This window comes from Salvelinus namaycush, chromosome 10, assembly GCF_016432855.1.
Source record: "Salvelinus namaycush isolate Seneca chromosome 10, SaNama_1.0, whole genome shotgun sequence".
Lineage (NCBI taxonomy): Eukaryota > Metazoa > Chordata > Actinopteri > Salmoniformes > Salmonidae > Salvelinus > Salvelinus namaycush.
In genome coordinates this window covers 24688234-24707837 of record NC_052316.1, presented here as the reverse complement: position 1 = coordinate 24707837, position 19604 = coordinate 24688234, and the positions used below count along the sequence as shown (strand labels likewise).

Genomic DNA, 19604 nt, shown 5'->3' with positions numbered 1-19604 from the left:
GGTGGAACCCGCTTTTGCTTGAATTACAGCCATGAATGTCTTTGAATACGTCTCTACTAACTTATATTTGACCATTCTTCCTTGCAGAATTGTTCAAGCTCAGTCAAATTGCATGGTGACCGATCATGGACTGCACTCTTCAAGTCATTCCACAGATTCTCGATGGGATTTAGGTCGGGGCTCTGACTGGGCCAATCAAGGACATTCACCTTCTTGTCCTTCAGCCACTCTATAGTTGCTTTGGCGGTGTGCTTTGGGTCATTGTCATGTTGAAACATGACCCATCTTCCCATTTTCAACTTTTTGGCTGAGGGCTGCAGGTTTTCCTCAAGAATCTGTTGGTATTTTGCATTGTCCATTTTCCCTTCTATCCTGACAAGCGCTCCTGTCCCTGCTGAAGAGAAACACCCCCACAACAGGATGCTGCCACTGCCGTGCTTTACTGTAGAAATGGTGTTCTTTACCGTAGGCATGGTGTTCTTTACCGTAGGCATGGTGTTCTTTACCGTAGGCATGGTGTTCTTTACCGTAGGCATGGTGTTCTTTACCGTAGGCATGGTGTTCTTTACCGTAGGCATGGTGTTCTTTACCGTAGGCATGGTGTTCTTTACCGTAGGCATGGTGTTCTATACTGTAGGCATGGTGTTCTATACTGTAGGCATGGTGTTCTTTACTGTAGACATGTTCTTTACTGTAGACATGGTGTTCTTTACCGTAGGGCATGGTGTTCTTTACCGTAGACATGGTGTTCTTTACTGAAGGCATGGTGTCAGTTCACTGTAGGCATGGTGTTCTTTACCGTAGACATGGTGTTCTTTACCGTAGGCATGGTGTCAGTTCACTGTAGGCATGGTGTCAGTTCACTGTAGGCATGGTGTTCTATACTGTAGGCATGGTGTTCTATACTGTAGGCATGGTGTTCTATACTGTAGGCATGGTGTTCTTTAATGTAAGCATGGTGTTCTTTACTGTAGGCATGGTGTTCTATATTGTAGGCATGGTGTTCTTTACTGTAGGCATGGTGTTCTTTACTGTAGGCATGGTGTTCTATACTGTAGGCATGGTGTTCTATACTGTAGGTATGGTGTTCTTTACTGTAGGTCTATACTCTATACTGTAGGCATGGCGTTCTTTACTGTAGGCATGGTGTCTTTACTGTAGGCATGGTGTTCTTTACTGTAGGCATGGTGTTCTTTACTTTAGGCATGGTGTTCTTTACTGTAGGCATGGTGTTCTATACTGTAGGCATGGTGTTCTTTACTGTAGGCATGGTGTTCTTTACTGTAGGCATGGTGTTCTATACTGTAGGCATGGTGTTCTTTACTGTAGGTCTATACTCTATACTGTAGGCATGGTGTCTTTACTGTAGGCATGGTGTTCTTTACTGTAGGCATGGTGTTCTTTACTTTAGACATGTTGTTCTTTACTGTAGGCATGGTGTTCTATACTGTAGGCATGGTGTTCTATACTGTAGGAATGGTGTTCTTTACTGTAGGCATGGTGTTCTTTACTGTAGGCATGGTGTTCTTTACTGTAGGCATGGTGTTCTATACTGTAGGCATGGTGTTCTTTATTGTAGGCATGGTGTTCTATACTGTAGGCATGGTGTTCTATACTGTAGGCATGGTGTTCTATACTGTAGGCATGGTGTTCTTTGCTGTATGCATGGTGTCAGTTCACTGTAGGCATGGTGTCAGTTCACTGTAGGCATGGTGTCAGTTCACTGTAGGCATGGTGTTCTATACTGTAAGCATGGTGTCTGTTCACTGTAGGCATGGTGTCTGTTCACTGTAGGCATGGTGTCTGTTCACTGTAGGCATGGTGTTCTTTACTGTAGGCATGGTGTTCTTCACTGTAGGCATGGTGTCAGTTCCCTGTAGGCATGGTGTCAGTTCCCCGTAGGCATGGTGTTCTATACTGTAGGCATGGTGTTCTATACTGTAGGCATGGTGTCTGTTCACTGTAGGCATGGTGTCTGTTCACTGTAGGCATGGTGTCTGTTCACTGTAAGCATGGTGTTCTTCACTGTAGGCATGGTTTTCTTCACTGTAGGCATGGCGTCAGTTCACTGTAGGCATGGCGTTCTATACTGTAGGCATGGTGTTCTATACTGTAGGCATGGTGTTCTATACTGTAGGCATGGTGTTCTTTACTGTAGGCATTGTGTTCTGTACTGTAGGCATGGTGTTCTATACTGTAGGAATGGTGTCAGTTCACTGTAGGCATTGCGTTCTGTACTGTAGGCATGGTGGCAGTTCACTATAGGCATGGTGGCAGTTCACTGTAGGCATGGTGTTCTTTACTGTAGGTCTATACTCTATACTGTAGGCATGGTGTTCTTTACTGTAGGCATGGTGTTCTTTACTGTAGGCATGGTGTTCTTTACTGTAGGCATGGTGTTCTTTACTTTAGGCATGGTGTTCTTTACTGTAGGCATGGTGTTCTATACTGTAGGCATGGTGTTCTATACTGTAGGCATGGGGTTCTTTACTGTAGGCATGGTGTTCTTTACTGTAGGCATGGTGTTCTATACTGTAGGCATGGTGTTCTTTACTGTAGGTCTATACTCTATACTGTAGGCATGGTGTTTTTTACTGTAGGCATGGTGTCTTTACTGTAGGCATGGTGTTCTTTACTGTAGGCATGGTGTTCTTTACTTTAGACATGTTGTTCTTTACTGTAGGCATGGTGTTCTATACTGTAGGCATGGTGTTCTTTACTGTAGGAATGGTGTTCTTTACTGTAGGCATGGTGTTCTTTACTGTAGGCATGGTGTTCTTTACTGTAGGCATGGTGTTCTATACTGTAGGCATGGTGTTCTTTATTGTAGGCATGGTGTTCTATACTGTAGGCATGGTGTTCTATATTGTAGGCATGGTGTTCTATACTGTAGGCATGGTGTTCTTTGCTGTATACTGTAGGTATATACTCTATACTGTAGGCATGGTGTTCTTTACTGTATGCATGGTGTCAGTTCACTGTAGGCATGGTGTCAGTTCACTGTAGGCATGGTGTCAGTTCACTGTAGGCATGGTGTTCTATACTGTAAGCATGGTGTCTGTTCACTGTAGGCATGGTGTCTGTTCACTGTAGGCATGGTGTTCTTCACTGTAGGCATTGTGTTCTTCACTGTAGGCATGGTGTCAGTTCCCTGTAGGCATGGTGTCAGTTCCCCGTAGGCATGGTGTTCTATACTGTAGGCATGGTGTTCTATACTGTAGGCATGGTGTCTGTTCACTGTAGGCATGGTGTCTGTTCACTGTAGGCATGGTGTCTGTTCACTGTAAGCATGGTGTTCTTCACTGTAGGCATGGTTTTCTTCACTGTAGGCATGGCGTCAGTTCACTGTAGGCATGGCGTTCTATACTGTAGGCATGGTGTTCTATACTGTAGGCATGGTGTTCTATACTGTAGGCATGGTGTTCTTTACTGTAGGCATTGTGTTCTGTACTGTAGGCATGGTGTTCTATACTGTAGGAATGGTGTCAGTTCACTGTAGGCATTGCGTTCTGTACTGTAGGCATGGTGGCAGTTCACTATAGGCATGGTGGCAGTTCACTGTAGGCATGGTGTCAGTTCACTGTAGGCATGGTGTCAGTTCACTGTAGGCATGGTGTCAGTTCACTGTAGGCATGGTGTCAGTTCACTGTAGGCATGGTGTCTGTTCACTGTAGGCATGGTGTCTGTTCACTGTAGATATGGTGTTCGTCACTGTAAGCATGGCGTTCTTCACTGTAGGCATGGTGTTCTCTACTGTAGGCATGGTGTTCTATACTGTAGGCATGGTGTTCGTCACTGTAGGCATGGTGTCAATTCACTGTAGGCATGGTGTTCTATACTGTAGGCATGGTGTTCTTTACTGTAGGCATGGTGTTCTATACTGTAGGCATGGTGTTCTATACTGTAGGCATGGTGTCAGTTCACTGTAGGTATGGTGTTCGTCACTGTAAGCATGGTGTTCTATACTGTAGGCATGGTGTTCTTTACTGTAGGCATGGTGTTCTATGCTGTAGGCATGGTGTCAGTTCACTGTAGGCATGGTGTTAGTTCACTGTAGGCATGGTGTTCTTTATTGTAGGCATGGTGTTCTTTACTGTAGGCATGGTGTTCTATACTGTAGGCATGGTGTCAGTTCACTGTAGGTATGGTGTTCGTCACTGTAAGCATGGTGTTCTTCACTGTAGGCATGGTGTCAGTTCACTGTAGGCATGGTGTTCTATAATGTAGGAATGGTGTTCGTCACTGTAGGCATGGTGTCAGTTCACTGTAGGCATGGTGTTCTATACTGTAGGCATGGTGTTTGTCACTGTAGGCATGGTGTCAGTTCACTGTAGGCATGGTTTCAGTTCACTGTAGGCATGGTGTCAGTTCACTGTAGGCATGGTGTTCTATACTGTAGGCATGGTGCTCGTCACTGTCAGCATGGTGTTCTTTACTGTCGGCATGGTGTTCTCTACTGTAGGCATGGTGTTATATACTGTAGGCATGGTGTTCTATACTATAGGCATGGTGTTCTATACTATAGGCATGGTGTTCTTTACTGTAGCCATGGTGTTCTTTACTGTAGACATGGTGTTCTATACAGTAGACATGGTGTTCTATACTGTAGGCATGGTGTTCTTTACTGTAGGCATGGTGCTCTTTATTGTAGGCATGGTGCTCTATACTGTAGGCATGGTGTTCTATACTGTAGGCATGGTGTCAGTTCACTATAGGCATGGTGTTCTATACTGTATGCATGGTGTTCTATACTGTAGGCATGGGTTTCGTCACTGTACGCATGTTGTTCTTTACTGTAGGCATGGTGTTCTATACTGTAGATATGGTGTTCGTCACTGTAGGCATGGTGTCAGTTCACTGTAGGCATGGTGTCAGTTCACTGTAGGCATGGTGTTCTTTACTGTAGGCATGGTGTTCTTTACTGTAGGCATGGTGTTCTATACTGTAGGCATGGTGTTCTTTACTGTAGGTCTATACTCTATACTGTAGGCATGGTGTTTTTTACTGTAGGCATGGTGTCTTTACTGTAGGCATGGTGTTCTTTACTGTAGGCATGGTGTTCTTTACTTTAGACATGTTGTTCTTTACTGTAGGCATGGTGTTCTATACTGTAGGCATGGTGTTCTTTACTGTAGGAATGGTGTTCTTTACTGTAGGCATGGTGTTCTTTACTGTAGGCATGGTGTTCTTTACTGTAGGCATGGTGTTCTATACTGTAGGCATGGTGTTCTTTATTGTAGGCATGGTGTTCTATACTGTAGGCATGGTGTTCTATATTGTAGGCATGGTGTTCTATACTGTAGGCATGGTGTTCTTTGCTGTATACTGTAGGTATATACTCTATACTGTAGGCATGGTGTTCTTTACTGTATGCATGGTGTCAGTTCACTGTAGGCATGGTGTCAGTTCACTGTAGGCATGGTGTCAGTTCACTGTAGGCATGGTGTTCTATACTGTAAGCATGGTGTCTGTTCACTGTAGGCATGGTGTCTGTTCACTGTAGGCATGGTGTTCTTCACTGTAGGCATTGTGTTCTTCACTGTAGGCATGGTGTCAGTTCCCTGTAGGCATGGTGTCAGTTCCCCGTAGGCATGGTGTTCTATACTGTAGGCATGGTGTTCTATACTGTAGGCATGGTGTCTGTTCACTGTAGGCATGGTGTCTGTTCACTGTAGGCATGGTGTCTGTTCACTGTAAGCATGGTGTTCTTCACTGTAGGCATGGTTTTCTTCACTGTAGGCATGGCGTCAGTTCACTGTAGGCATGGCGTTCTATACTGTAGGCATGGTGTTCTATACTGTAGGCATGGTGTTCTATACTGTAGGCATGGTGTTCTTTACTGTAGGCATTGTGTTCTGTACTGTAGGCATGGTGTTCTATACTGTAGGAATGGTGTCAGTTCACTGTAGGCATTGCGTTCTGTACTGTAGGCATGGTGGCAGTTCACTATAGGCATGGTGGCAGTTCACTGTAGGCATGGTGTCAGTTCACTGTAGGCATGGTGTCAGTTCACTGTAGGCATGGTGTCAGTTCACTGTAGGCATGGTGTCAGTTCACTGTAGGCATGGTGTCTGTTCACTGTAGGCATGGTGTCTGTTCACTGTAGATATGGTGTTCGTCACTGTAAGCATGGCGTTCTTCACTGTAGGCATGGTGTTCTCTACTGTAGGCATGGTGTTCTATACTGTAGGCATGGTGTTCGTCACTGTAGGCATGGTGTCAATTCACTGTAGGCATGGTGTTCTATACTGTAGGCATGGTGTTCTTTACTGTAGGCATGGTGTTCTATACTGTAGGCATGGTGTTCTATACTGTAGGCATGGTGTCAGTTCACTGTAGGTATGGTGTTCGTCACTGTAAGCATGGTGTTCTATACTGTAGGCATGGTGTTCTTTACTGTAGGCATGGTGTTCTATGCTGTAGGCATGGTGTCAGTTCACTGTAGGCATGGTGTTAGTTCACTGTAGGCATGGTGTTCTTTATTGTAGGCATGGTGTTCTTTACTGTAGGCATGGTGTTCTATACTGTAGGCATGGTGTCAGTTCACTGTAGGTATGGTGTTCGTCACTGTAAGCATGGTGTTCTTCACTGTAGGCATGGTGTCAGTTCACTGTAGGCATGGTGTTCTATAATGTAGGAATGGTGTTCGTCACTGTAGGCATGGTGTCAGTTCACTGTAGGCATGGTGTTCTATACTGTAGGCATGGTGTTCTATACTGTAGGCATGGTGTTTGTCACTGTAGGCATGGTGTCAGTTCACTGTAGGCATGGTTTCAGTTCACTGTAGGCATGGTGTCAGTTCACTGTAGGCATGGTGTTCTATACTGTAGGCATGGTGCTCGTCACTGTCAGCATGGTGTTCTTTACTGTCGGCATGGTGTTCTCTACTGTAGGCATGGTGTTATATACTGTAGGCATGGTGTTCTATACTATAGGCATGGTGTTCTTTACTGTAGCCATGGTGTTCTTTACTGTAGACATGGTGTTCTATACAGTAGACATGGTGTTCTATACTGTAGGCATGGTGTTCTTTACTGTAGGCATGGTGTTCTTTACTGTAGGCATGGTGCTCTTTATTGTAGGCATGGTGCTCTATACTGTAGGCATGGTGTTCTATACTGTAGGCATGGTGTCAGTTCACTATAGGCATGGTGTTCTATACTGTATGCATGGTGTTCTATACTGTAGGCATGGGTTTCGTCACTGTACGCATGTTGTTCTTTACTGTAGGCATGGTGTTCTATACTGTAGATATGGTGTTCGTCACTGTAGGCATGGTGTCAGTTCACTGTAGGCATGGTGTCAGTTCACTGTAGGCATGGTGTTCTTTACTGTAGGCCTGGTGTTCTATACTGTAGGCATGGTGTTCAATACTGTAGGCATGGTGTCCTTCACTGTAGCTATGGTGTCCTTCGCTGTAGGCATGGTGTCCTTCGCTGTAGGCATGGTGTCCTTCGCTGTAGGCATGGTGTCCTTCGCTGTAGGCATGGTGTCCTTCGCTGTAGGCATGGTGTCCTTCACTGTAGGCATGGTGTCCTTCACTGTAGGCACGGTGTTTTTAATGTAGGCATGGTGTTCTTCAATGTAGGCATGGTGTTCTTCACTGTAGGCATGGTGTTCTATATTGTAGGCATGGTGTTCTTCACTGTGGGCATGGTGTTCTTTGGGTGGAAAGATGTATTGGGTTTTCGTCAGACATATCGTTTTGCATTCAGGTCAAAAGGTTACATTTTGGTCTCATCTGACCATAGCACCTTTTTCCACTTGGCCTCAGAATCTATAATATGCTTTTTTGCAAAGCTCAAATGACACTTGATGTGGCCTTTTTTGGGGATGTTTTTTTTCTTGCCACCCTCCCATCGGGGCCAGATTAATGCAGCATTTGTGATAATGTGGTCACATGCACACATTGACTAGTCTTTGCCATAAAGGCCTGAAGCTCCTTCAAAGTCGCCATTGGATTCTTGGTAACCTCTCTGATCAGTCTCATCCTTGCCCGGTTTGGAGGGACGGTCTGATCTATGCAGGGTCTGGGCATCAACATCCGCTTCTTAAAAATGGTCTTAACTGTGCTCCGAGGGACAAGGCCTTTGAAATCTTTTTATATCCATTCCCTGATTTGTGCCTTTCCACAACTTTATCTTGTAGACCTTTTGAAAGTACTTTTCCGCCCATAGTGGATTCTTTGCTTTGAATTGCACTACTAAGCAGTGGAGTCCTCTATGAACAACTGTTTTTATTCTGAGCTAATCAAAGTCACTACAATTGATCACAGATGGAAGCCAATTAGCTTGATTTGTGATCTGGAAGGTGGTTGGTTATACCTCAGCAAATTTGGAGTATTCACGTATCCAAATAGGGTATTTTACTGTTTTACTTTTTTGAAAATATTTTTTGGGGTGGTTTCATTTCAGGCTGTAAGGCAACAAAAGGTGAACAGTTTGAAAGGGGGTGGTGACTTCGTATACACACTGTACATGTATGTTCTATTCTAAACCAAAGGCTGTAAAAGTGGCATGATCGGACATCATGCAGGACAGGAACATCTGAACCAGTGTTGTGAGCCATATTTTTTATATAAATTGTTAAAAGTATAAAAGATCATATGACATACCTACCACAATCACTTTGGGATGTATGCGAGTTGTAAACAACATCATTTCTGAGACTGGAGATGGGGCAGAGGTGTACATTTATTTTACAGGAAGGTGAAGTGCTCCATCTCTACAGCCGTGCTCTCTCACTCTCTCAAAATAGACCAACACCTCATCACTTTGATATGGCGATGAAAAGGGAATGAACTACGTCTCTAGGGGTGTGTTCAAGTATAAAAGCAGATGACAATATTCTGTTCGGTTTGCAAACAAACCACATCCTATGACAGTTTTTGTCAAGAATAGGCCTACACGTTTCTTAAGAGAATTGATGATGGTCGACAAGGCATCGTCTGGGTTAGGGTTTGGCCGTGGTAGGCCGTAATTGTAAATATGAATTTGTTCTTAACTGACTTACGTAGTAGTTAAATAAATAAATAAAATAAATACATTGAAACGTCCTCAATAATACTATCTTCAGTAGCTAGGACTACTAAGATTGGACCTCCTCTGTAGAGTTCTGTTATGGTTATGCTATGTTTTGACATGGAAATTAGAATGTGCTTCAGTATTCTACCGGAAATATGGCTCTTCAGATTTGAGGTATCTTTGGGTGAATGTACAGTTCTGCATGGCTGCCTATTGATTCGTTATTTCAGATGTCACTCTTGTGAAACACCAGTAGCACAGGTCCTGAAGTGGTTTCTCCAGAGAGAAGGATGTTTGTGCTCCTGTTCTATATCTCTCTGAATGGATGAACCCAGTTAAAACACTGTCCATTCTGTGGTCATACTTGCTTGTTTGTCACTACCATGATTCTGCAAGGTCCCAGACTAGCCCTGTGCTGCTCCGAGTCAGACCTGGCTGAGATAAACACCACTGCTCTCATTGATGGACTACAGCCCAGAGCACAGCTCATCTATGGAAAGAGAATCTCCTTCCCATCCCTCACTCACTCACTCACTCACTCACTCACTCACTCACTCACTCACTCACTCACTCACTGTCAACAGAGATCCTGAGATTCTGTTTTTAACTCAACAGCGCCACTGCGGTGCAATGGTGGAAATGGGTACTACACCTTGTTATTTGCCATGCTAGAGAGACGCACTGTAGTAGTGCTGCTGCTCCTGTCCACAGTTAGCACCCAACAGCAGGTCCCCGCTGCCCTGCCCTGGTGTGAACTGTGTGTACAGCAGATTGTGGAAGGATTTTTGCACACAGACAATGTGTTAGTGGTAGTGGCATCTTCTGGAAGGATATCTCCACTCTCTAGCCCTAGCTTCAGTTCTTACTTAGCAGCACTATGTAGTGTGATTGGTGTAGTGTGAAAATATGTTGCTCTGAGTTTGGATAAACAACTGTCTCACCACCACCTCCTCCCTTCCCTTCCCTTCAGGCCTGTGTCCTGTTTGCTGACCTCATGGTGTAACCAGGTATAAAGATGAGCATAAGCAGTGATGAGGTCAACTTCCTGGTGTACAGATACCTACAGGAGTCAGGTAGGCTCTATCTGACGCTTCAACCACACATCTGGACACAAACGCAATTGAAGCCAGACAGCTGTCGAAATAATCTTAGCGTATATTCTCCTTATGTAATGTTCTATAGCTATTAAAGGGTGCCCTGAAAATGTGCACTCTGAGAACAACCACAGAGCTATTTGAAGTGTGCCATTTCCAGAGGCACCAGAGGGAGGGATCTGCTCTATGTAATGTGCTACTGACATGCTCCTCATGCCTCCTCTTACAGGGTTTTCCCACTCAGCCTTCACGTTTGGGATAGAGAGCCACATCAGTCAGTCTAACATCAATGGAGCCCTGGTGCCCCCTGCTGCCCTCATCTCCATCATACAGAAGGGCCTGCAGTACGTGGAGGCTGAAGTCAGCATTAATGAGGTGAGCTCATCTCCTCATTCACGCAAGTCATTATTATCACAGCATCACATCATCTTATCAGGGAATCTGTGGACTTTATTACTGCAAGTCAAGCTAACTGATGAAATGCAGAACATGGCATCGGTTTGATCAGAAAGCATATGAATGCAGTGCTAGGTTTCTGTTCTTCAGTTATCAACCAATGTAGCTTTATAATACATTGCATTAAGTTTTAATAGATGGTTCTCTAGTGATTTGTTTGGGTGTTTTATCCTTTAATTTAAGTCACAGGAGGTTGGTGGCACCTTAATTGGGGAGGACGGGTTCGTGGTAATGGCTGGAGCGGAATTAGTTGAATGGTATCAAACACATGGTTTCCATGTGCCATGAGCCGTCCTCCCCTCAGCAGACTCAACTGGATTTAACCTACCATTGCTTACAGCTACAGTCGTTATTTAGCGGTTTGAAGCCTTTGATTTTTAGTCTAACCAGCTTTTCTGCTGTCCCCAGGACGGTACACTGTTTGACGGGCGGCCGATTGAGTCCCTGTCGCTCATCGACGCGGTAATGCCGGACGTGGTGCAGACGCGGCAGCAGGCCTACCGAGACAAGCTGGCCCAGCAGCAGGCGGCCCAGGCCCCCCCAGCCAATGCCACCAACATGACAGCCAACGCCAAGAACGGAGAGAACACGGCCAATGGCGAGGAGAACGGAGCGCACGCCTTAGCTAGTGAGTCTCAGTCCACGGCCCTGGGCTTAGTGTTTATTAACCATAACACACAGAGAGAGGAAGAGGATAATGTCCCTAAAAGATTCTGCTATTAGTTCGCTCTTTATGGCTGGTTTGTGCATGTTCTGTTATTTTGAACATCATTGTTGTGGTTGAGAATGTAATGTAAACTACCAAAAGAGTCAATGCCAATACTGGATGTTTTGTTATTCAGATCATGCACATGCTGATGAGGTGCTCTCTGTGTGCCATACAGACAACCATGCAGACTTGATGGAGGTGGACGGGGATATGGAGATTCCCCAGAACAAAGCCATGGTGCTTCGAGGCCACGAGTCAGAGGTGTTCATCTGCGCTTGGAACCCTGTCTCCGACCTGCTCGCCTCAGGGTCAGTGTCTCTCTCTCTCTCTCTGAGGTTATTGCATTAAGCTCAAATAATTAAAGTCCTATATTTATCCGTATCCTGGTTAGAGTTGCAAAATTATGGTAACTTTCCCCAAAACCACAGGTTTTCCAGAAATCCTGGTTGTAGGATCTGGATTTCCTGATTCCGTGAATCTTCCAACCGGGATGTCTGGGAAAACCTGGGAATTATGGGAACGTTTTGCAACCCTAATTGAATGAATGAGTGACCCATGACCTTTCTGTGTTGCTATTTTGTTGTATTGTAATTGCTCTGGGCTGTGCTGACTGTCCCTCCCCTCCCTGTTGCAGGTCTGGGGACTCAACGGCGCGGATCTGGAACCTGAGTGAGAACAGCACCAGCAGCTCCACGCAGCTTGTTCTGAGGCACTGCATACGGGAGGGAGGCCAGGATGTCCCCAGCAACAAAGACGTCACATCATTAGACTGGAATGTGAGTCAGAGGTCTACACACACACAAGCCTGCTCCATGTTCCCCCCTCACAAATCCCATAACTTTATTTCCACATTTATGTCCACTGCTTCTGTTCTGAATGCTGTTACTATGAGCCACTTCAAACTGCTTTTATGTTTCAAAGCTTTGATCTTTTTTAATTACCCCAATTATTTTGAGGTGTAATATTGTTTTGTTGTACTGTAGGCTTGTTATTCTGGCAAGGGAAAGTTTCATTGAGCAGAATCATGTGCTGAACAATATGTATTCTCTTTCATTCCATTTAACTTAATTTATATGTATTATACCTCTTCTTCCCGACAGAGTGAGGGTACTTTACTAGCAACCGGCTCATATGATGGATTTGCCAGGATCTGGACAAAGGATGGTGGGTTGCCTCTTTTACCTCCTTTTTCAACTAACATGTTGTCAGTTTCCGAAACGGTTGCCTCTCTAATATATATGATTTGAACCCTAGGTAATCTTGCCAGTACCCTGGGTCAACACAAAGGTCCCATTTTTGCATTGAAATGGAACAAGAAAGGAAACTTCATTCTTAGTGCCGGAGTAGATAAGGTAAGAACCCAACAGCCTTTTTATTTTTTGTTATGAGCTCAAGACATGAAATGCTATGATGACTCATTCACCTCTTCTGGTATTCAGGACTAAAAGAACATTCTGTTGTTCTCAGGCGTGTTGTAATTGAGATGTTTTTCTTTGTGTTTCTCCCTCCAGACTACAATCATATGGGATGCTCACACAGGAGAAGCCAAGCAGCAGTTCCCGTTCCATTCAGGTGCACTGAATTATCCAATGGCTTCTTTCCTGACTCTTCATTAACCCTTACTAGACATGTATCGGTACATACTTACATGAATATATACAGTAAGGGTATTTTTGTGCCGACTCATTCCTAGTTTCTGTCAAGCACAGAAAGAAAGAAGTAGAGTTCTATGTTGTTGTTTATTCATTGTATTCTTCCGCTCCTCTTGTTGTGACTCCATAGCGCCTGCTCTGGATGTGGACTGGCAGAGCAACAACACGTTTGCCTCCTGCAGTACAGACATGTGCATCCATGTGTGTAAACTTGGCCAGGACAGGCCCATCAAAACATTCCAAGGACACACAGTAAGTCAGTCCAATTACCCCACAGCGTTACACTGCTCCTGCAGCCATCATAGAAGTACCATGCCATAGCCATTTTGTGCCGTTTTCTATGGGTCAGAGGCATTGCCTCCTCTGTCTGTGCTCCCCTCCGCTCCAGAATGAAGTAAATGCAATCAAATGGGATCCAACCGGTAACCTGCTGGCCTCTTGCTCAGACGACATGACGCTGAAGGTAAGTTATGAATGAAAACTGTCTAGCTACGTCCAGCACTCTTACACTTAAGTATTGTCTGCGTTGTTGATTACTGTCCCTGTTAAATCAATTATATAAATACATGTGCACTGTAATGTTTTGCTCTGGATTATATATCAGAAATTCAAATAATTCATGTTTTGTATATATCACTCTATAATTTTCTCTATACATTTCTTCATTGTGATGAATTCCACTCAACAAATTGTCAACCTGAGAAATAAACCAAGTATAAAACCAACCAAACATTCTTATCTATCTGAACATTCAGCGTTTTAGATATTCACCATCACGTTAACAATCATGTCATTTTACCATGCTAGATCTGGAGTATGAAACAGGATACATGTGTTCATGACCTGCAAGCTCACAGCAAAGAGATCTACACCATCAAATGGAGCCCCACTGGTCCTGGAACCAACAACCCCAATGCCAATCTCATGCTTGCCAGGTACTGAAACAGAAGCACTGCTGCGCCCTCTATGTGGGCATTCATTAGTTTGGATGTGAAAGCAGCATTACTGGCTGTGATAACAGCGGTGTGGCCCTGTTAGAGGGTAATAGACTGATGACTACACTGTTTCTGGGCCAGCCACAATGTATTTGTGCCCTGAACCAAAACTCTTCACCTGAATTGCCCCAGTTTTCATGCTTCTGAATTGGGGCTTTGTGTTTGAAGTCAGCTATGACTATGAACTAAGTATTGCTTTTGGGGAGGAGGCAGATCGATGAGTGTTTTTCCTGTTCCCTACAGTGCGTCCTTTGATTCGACGGTGCGGCTGTGGGATGTGGACCGAGGCATCTGCATTCACACGCTAACCAAACACCAGGAGCCTGTCTACAGTGTGGCATTCAGCCCAGACGGCAGGCATCTGGCCAGTGGCTCCTTCGACAAGTGTGTTCACATCTGGAACACGCAGGTACAGTCCCGACACTGTCTTGCTATCTACCTTGCACGGAGTGGAGAACTTAGTGATATTACCTTCCTGTATAGTTATGCAGTTAGTTACTTAGGTCAGTGGTAGTGCTTATTTTGGAGACTTTAATTAGGCTTTCGAATGGATTTAAATCTAAGAAAGCTATGGTTTAGCCTTTGGCTTGTGGTTGTTGATCTGAAACGATAACACTGTCTTTGCTTCCCTTTCCATTCCACAGACTGGTGCTTTAGTCCATAGTTACAGGGGGACAGGGGGAATCTTTGAAGTTTGCTGGAATGCAGCAGGTGACAAAGTGGGAGCAAGTGCATCAGATGGATCTGTGAGTACACATTTCTTAGCATTTTCATATACTTCAGAAAAAAAAATGTCACCCAAAAAGTTTAAAGGGTTTATCACTCTGAGATATACAGGTCATAATAATACATATATTAAAACGCCTATCTCTTGTTTTTCAGGTTTGTGTATTAGATCTGCGGAAGTAACACTCCTTGTTGGAAGCCATGGACCGACAATGAATGTGTACATAGCCAAAATAACTGTCCCTGCCCCATGTACTGCTAGTCCCTCTGAACCATGGCCGGCCACTACAGACCAGAAACAAGCACCCCAACCTCTACACAACAGATTCAGGAGCAAGGACACAATCTGTGCAGCAAATCCTTCCAGAGACATTAAAGGGACACAGACAAAAACACAAAAAAAACAGATCCGTATATGTACCAAAATTTCAAAGCTATTTTGCTTTTTGATCTTTAAACCATCGTCATCAAGAAAAAAAAAACATTTTAAACTTTGTTGGTAGTTCAGTCTCTGTGTACAGACATATCGGCTTTCCCGTCCTGCGGCAGGCAGTTAGGTTTTAAAAAATTTAAGTTAATATAAAAGTAAAAGTTAATATTTTTTGGGGTCACAGCTGCATGAAGTAGAGGAGTCCTCTTTTTATACACACTCACAAAACAGTTCTTTAAAAAAATTGTCTTTGGTAGTGTGCGCTTTGTGGTTCAAAACAATATGGGGACTTTTTTTCAATTGTAGTTTTTACTGTTGACATCGGTCGTACTGTTGACATCTAAATGCAGTAGTTTTATTTCTTTCCTCTACAGGAGACATTGATTCTCCTGACTTAATATTATTACAAATTAACATTGGGTGCACATGAAAGAAGAGGCATTGTACAGCTGGATGCTTTAAAACCATTTTTATGGTTGGTTTGTGCACCATTGATGGCGCTAGAAAAACGTTCCATGATTACCCCTGGACAAAGCTGTACTGCTGTAGTTATCATGTGGAAACATCCAGTATTGGATCGCTTAAAGAAGAGAAGCAGACGAGTCAGTACCCAATGACTGTTCCCTCCAGTGTGAATGATTGGAACTGTGATGTCCACTAGACCTTTCACCAGAGTGCTTCCAATGGGCAAACTGAGGCCCCTTTTACAACATATAGCAAAAAGGGAAGACTTGCTTTAAGTTTTGTATTCTTCTAATGAAAACTTAGCTGATAATGTGATTCTCTCAGATGTTTTTCCAGATACATTTCATATTGCTGATGTATCACCTGTCACAACAAAACTTCCATTAAGCTTTTACTCAAAGTGGTTTACATGTTGATTAGGCAAAGTTTTCACTCAAGTCCCATAGACGATTTCCCAAACTAGATATTGACTGAGGTTATTTGGATCACAAACAAGCAATGCTGTTTTCAGAGGTAAAATAGAATCTTAAAGCAAGTCTGGGTGTTGGGCTAGGAATCAAATCATATGGAGTAACATGCACCATATAAATTATTTTTGTGCTGCTCAATATTGAAAAAGTGAACTGAATTTGAAGCATAACCATTTAAAGACATGCGACACTGTGTGGTATCACACATTCATGTAAATGTATCTTTTCAAATCATTGTGAGAAGAGAATTCCCCTACTGGACAGTAATCAATTGACAGTTAAATCTTTTTTGATTGACTTTCAACAATCTTAATTTGAAATGGGACACATCTGAATATTCACCGGTTACAGTCTAGATATCCTGTTAAATGTAGTGTGTGTGTTTTTTTTTTTACAAAGCAAGCCAGTCTGATTTTACAGATGGCAGAATGAGGTTTTGGCTTGATGGAAATGTGAGGATCCATGGCCAGGATCCCTCGTTCCCCTGGTTTAAGACTTATGTTAGCGGTTTATTTTGGGGATATCACTACACATATAGGGGCAGATGCATGGGCCCATATGAAGCCTACTCCTGGTCTCATAAAGCACTTTCAATTGAAACATTGAGGATGTTTATTATTAGAGTAGTTTTAATCAGGGTCTGTGCAACCATCCCATAAATGTGCATTTTATACAGAGTGTAGTCCTTTTAAATCTGTAAAAACTGTCTACTCTCAGTAGATTGCACCATCTGGACACTATTTATTATACAGTCTATGACAGTGGAAGGTTATTTTAGGTTTTCTTTTATGATAAATCTGCTGTCCTAGTGTCTGCTTTGCCCTTCATTTTCACTACCTGAATTCTAATCATATTCTTATGATGTGTATGTCCTCTGGACATTTTGTACTCTTTTAAAACTTTTGTAATTCATATTTCTTTGTAGCCTAAAGGAGTAAAATGTAAGATTATTGGAGATAATCAAGTACAGTATGTTCCAGTTTAATGATTTTTTGGGTTCCACATTGCATCATGAGTGCCCACACCCCACCCTTGGTTTCTCGAGTCAAAATGTGTTTTTGCAGATTGCATTGATCTGTTGTAATTTGAACCAGATCTGAAAAAAAAGTCCAGAATAAAATATATTTTGATATTAATATATCATTTTTTTATTGGATTTTCCCCTTGTTTATCTGTTTGTTCTTAAACCCCAAAGTCAAATGTGTAAGCTAGTTAGATACATAATACATATGTTAGCATTTGTGGGGAAAGAAGCTGTAGGCAACTTTTCAATAGTGAGATCCCAGACATCATGCTGTGGCATCATACCAGTTATTGGCTGTTTTGATGACGCACCAGTCTGTACATTTGATGTCTAAACTAAAATAATAGTGTAAATTCTCTGGTTATGCTGTTAAACAATGCATATATTGAGCTGTAAAGACTCCCTAATAGCATGACTGCTGGTAATTCAATACAGCCCTCTGAAAACAATTACATGAAAACGAAACATAGACCTAGATTCAATTCAGATCAAGTGTTAACCTGCGATTACAGACACCCACATAGCGGATGTTTAGGCGATGTCGAAGGTGGAACTGCGTTCGAGCCATCAAATCGGTGAGCAGCTGCTCTTCCATCATTGTCACAAAGCCACACCCGCCCAAATCTCTTTAGAAGTTCAGAATAAGAAAGTGTAGGCTATATTCAAATTGAAAATCATGAAACTAAATAATAATCTTAATCAAGGTGTGGACTACATTCCAGTGTTCAAACTTGTAAACAAGGCTGCATGGCAGTTATGTTATAGCAACTTCGTGCAGCCAATGGCAATGTCCACTTTAGGTGTAATGCCTGGAGTCACTTTTGGATTTGACAGCTAACGCAGTTCCATATCTGCCACCGCCAAAACAACCGCTATGCGGATGTTGACCAAAGCGGATCTGATTGAATCGAGCCATTACAGTACATGAAATAGTTGACCGTAGGAGACATCCCTGATGCTGTTAATGTTCAAGAGGAAGCTGCATGACGTCCATGAATGAGCAAATTAACACAGCATTGTAATCACCACCACACGACTCCCAGGCTACCGTCCATCGTTCACAGTAGTGCTCAGCTCAGAGAATAGTTGGTGAGGAGAGGTTGGGAGGAGTGCTGTAAATTGTGCTCTGCTATCTCTACGATGCTCTGGATAACATCGTAGGCCACAGCAAACATGAAGTAAATAGGCAGGGTCCAGTGGAGTTGGAAGACCCGCTGACCCACGGGCAGAGGCACAGTCAGGTGTCTGGGATGAGAGGAAGAGATGAGAACCTGTAGGAACTAGTTCTTTGTATCACTGATAAAACAGTAGCCTACTCACTGAAATCGCTCTGATCTGGAGGCTCGCAGCATCACAAAGATGAACAACCCAACTTCAGTGTTCAAAGAGAAAGACACCACTTTGTCCAACATCACCACAAATCCCTAGTTAAAGGGTACACATAAATATAGCTTGCTGTATTATCCTTATGTTCCTACATACCATAATAACTGGTTTGGATACTTGATTATCATAGCTCATTGGAATAGTTTGAAACAGCAATCAAGCACAAATTCCTACTCTAGCCTAGATCCAGTTAGAAATGAAGTGATAGGAACAGGTGACTCATTTTATTTTGCTGTAGCAGGAGGAAGAATGAGGCACTTACCCTTGGATCACACGACGAGACAATAAAAATGATTCCAAATGCAAGCAGAGATATGAGCCCATTGGCAAGACTGTCAAGGAGAAAAGACAACATGGATTGTTTGGTTAATATCATGAAATCAACTTAATTAGTCAAAGTAAGCATCCGGAATGCTTCATAACCTTTTCTATTACAGGGACAGATAAATATAATATTTTTATGGGAGTGGTAATGGTCAGCGAATGAGAAAGCAAATGGCCTGTGAAATCATCTTGTGACAGGAGGAATTCAAAACCAGATGGAGAAGTAGAATTGTATACCCTCTTGAACTGCATCTGTGGAAGCTCTGTGGTAATGTCCTCTCCCAGACCTTCGACATCCATTCCAACTTGGTGTTCCAGTGTGAGTTCACAAGGCCATCAACTGAAACAAAACAACCAAACACAGTCAATGTATCTACAAGGCACCACATCTACAGCTTCTTAAAGCTGTAGATTTATACAATTGTACATGTAAATACATGCAATTGGTATTTTTCATGATTGATATCATTCTGAGTATTTTGATCACTCCTGACTGGAAGAAAGGAGAGATAATGATGCCACATAGCCACATCAATGAAAGGCATAATTGTGTTACCATGAAACGTGATTTATTGCAGATATTTTGAAAATAGAGATGTTATCCTGAATCATTTAAATGAGTTTCTCAGCCTGAGCCAACTTAACATAGGAAAATTATATTTTTTGTATCTCTGAAGATTAATTTATCATCTTATTTTCCTAATTTTCAGGCCTAAAAACATAAAAAAACAAGTCCTTCTATTAAGCCATAAATAACTATATATTAACATTAATTTTTATAACCCCTTTACACAGATAAAACTGATTACCAGAGAACAACCGACTAGCAGAGAGATTGGTCACACAAGTA

At 42.9% G+C, this 19604-nt stretch overlaps 1 protein-coding gene across 3 annotated transcripts in view; it reads left to right on the top strand.

The window, feature by feature from the left end:
- The window catches only part of tbl1xr1a (tbl1x receptor 1a), a 32624-nt gene extending 15468 nt beyond the window's left edge, over window positions 1–17156 (top strand). For all 3 annotated transcript variants that reach the window (XM_039002577.1, XM_039002576.1, XM_039002575.1), the window contains 14 exons: window positions 9994–10096; window positions 10347–10492; window positions 10982–11201; window positions 11458–11590; window positions 11917–12058; window positions 12383–12446; window positions 12537–12634; window positions 12794–12854; window positions 13065–13186; window positions 13323–13397; window positions 13742–13869; window positions 14173–14338; window positions 14574–14675; window positions 14812–17156. In XM_039002577.1, the coding sequence (XP_038858505.1) occupies window positions 10039–10096; window positions 10347–10492; window positions 10982–11201; window positions 11458–11590; window positions 11917–12058; window positions 12383–12446; window positions 12537–12634; window positions 12794–12854; window positions 13065–13186; window positions 13323–13397; window positions 13742–13869; window positions 14173–14338; window positions 14574–14675; window positions 14812–14838 (1542 nt within the window). In that variant the 5' untranslated portion in view covers window positions 9994–10038 and the 3' untranslated portion in view covers window positions 14839–17156. The remainder of the gene's footprint in view (window positions 1–9993; window positions 10097–10346; window positions 10493–10981; window positions 11202–11457; window positions 11591–11916; window positions 12059–12382; window positions 12447–12536; window positions 12635–12793; window positions 12855–13064; window positions 13187–13322; window positions 13398–13741; window positions 13870–14172; window positions 14339–14573; window positions 14676–14811) is intronic.
- The last annotated feature ends 2448 nt before the right edge of the window (window positions 17157–19604 follow it).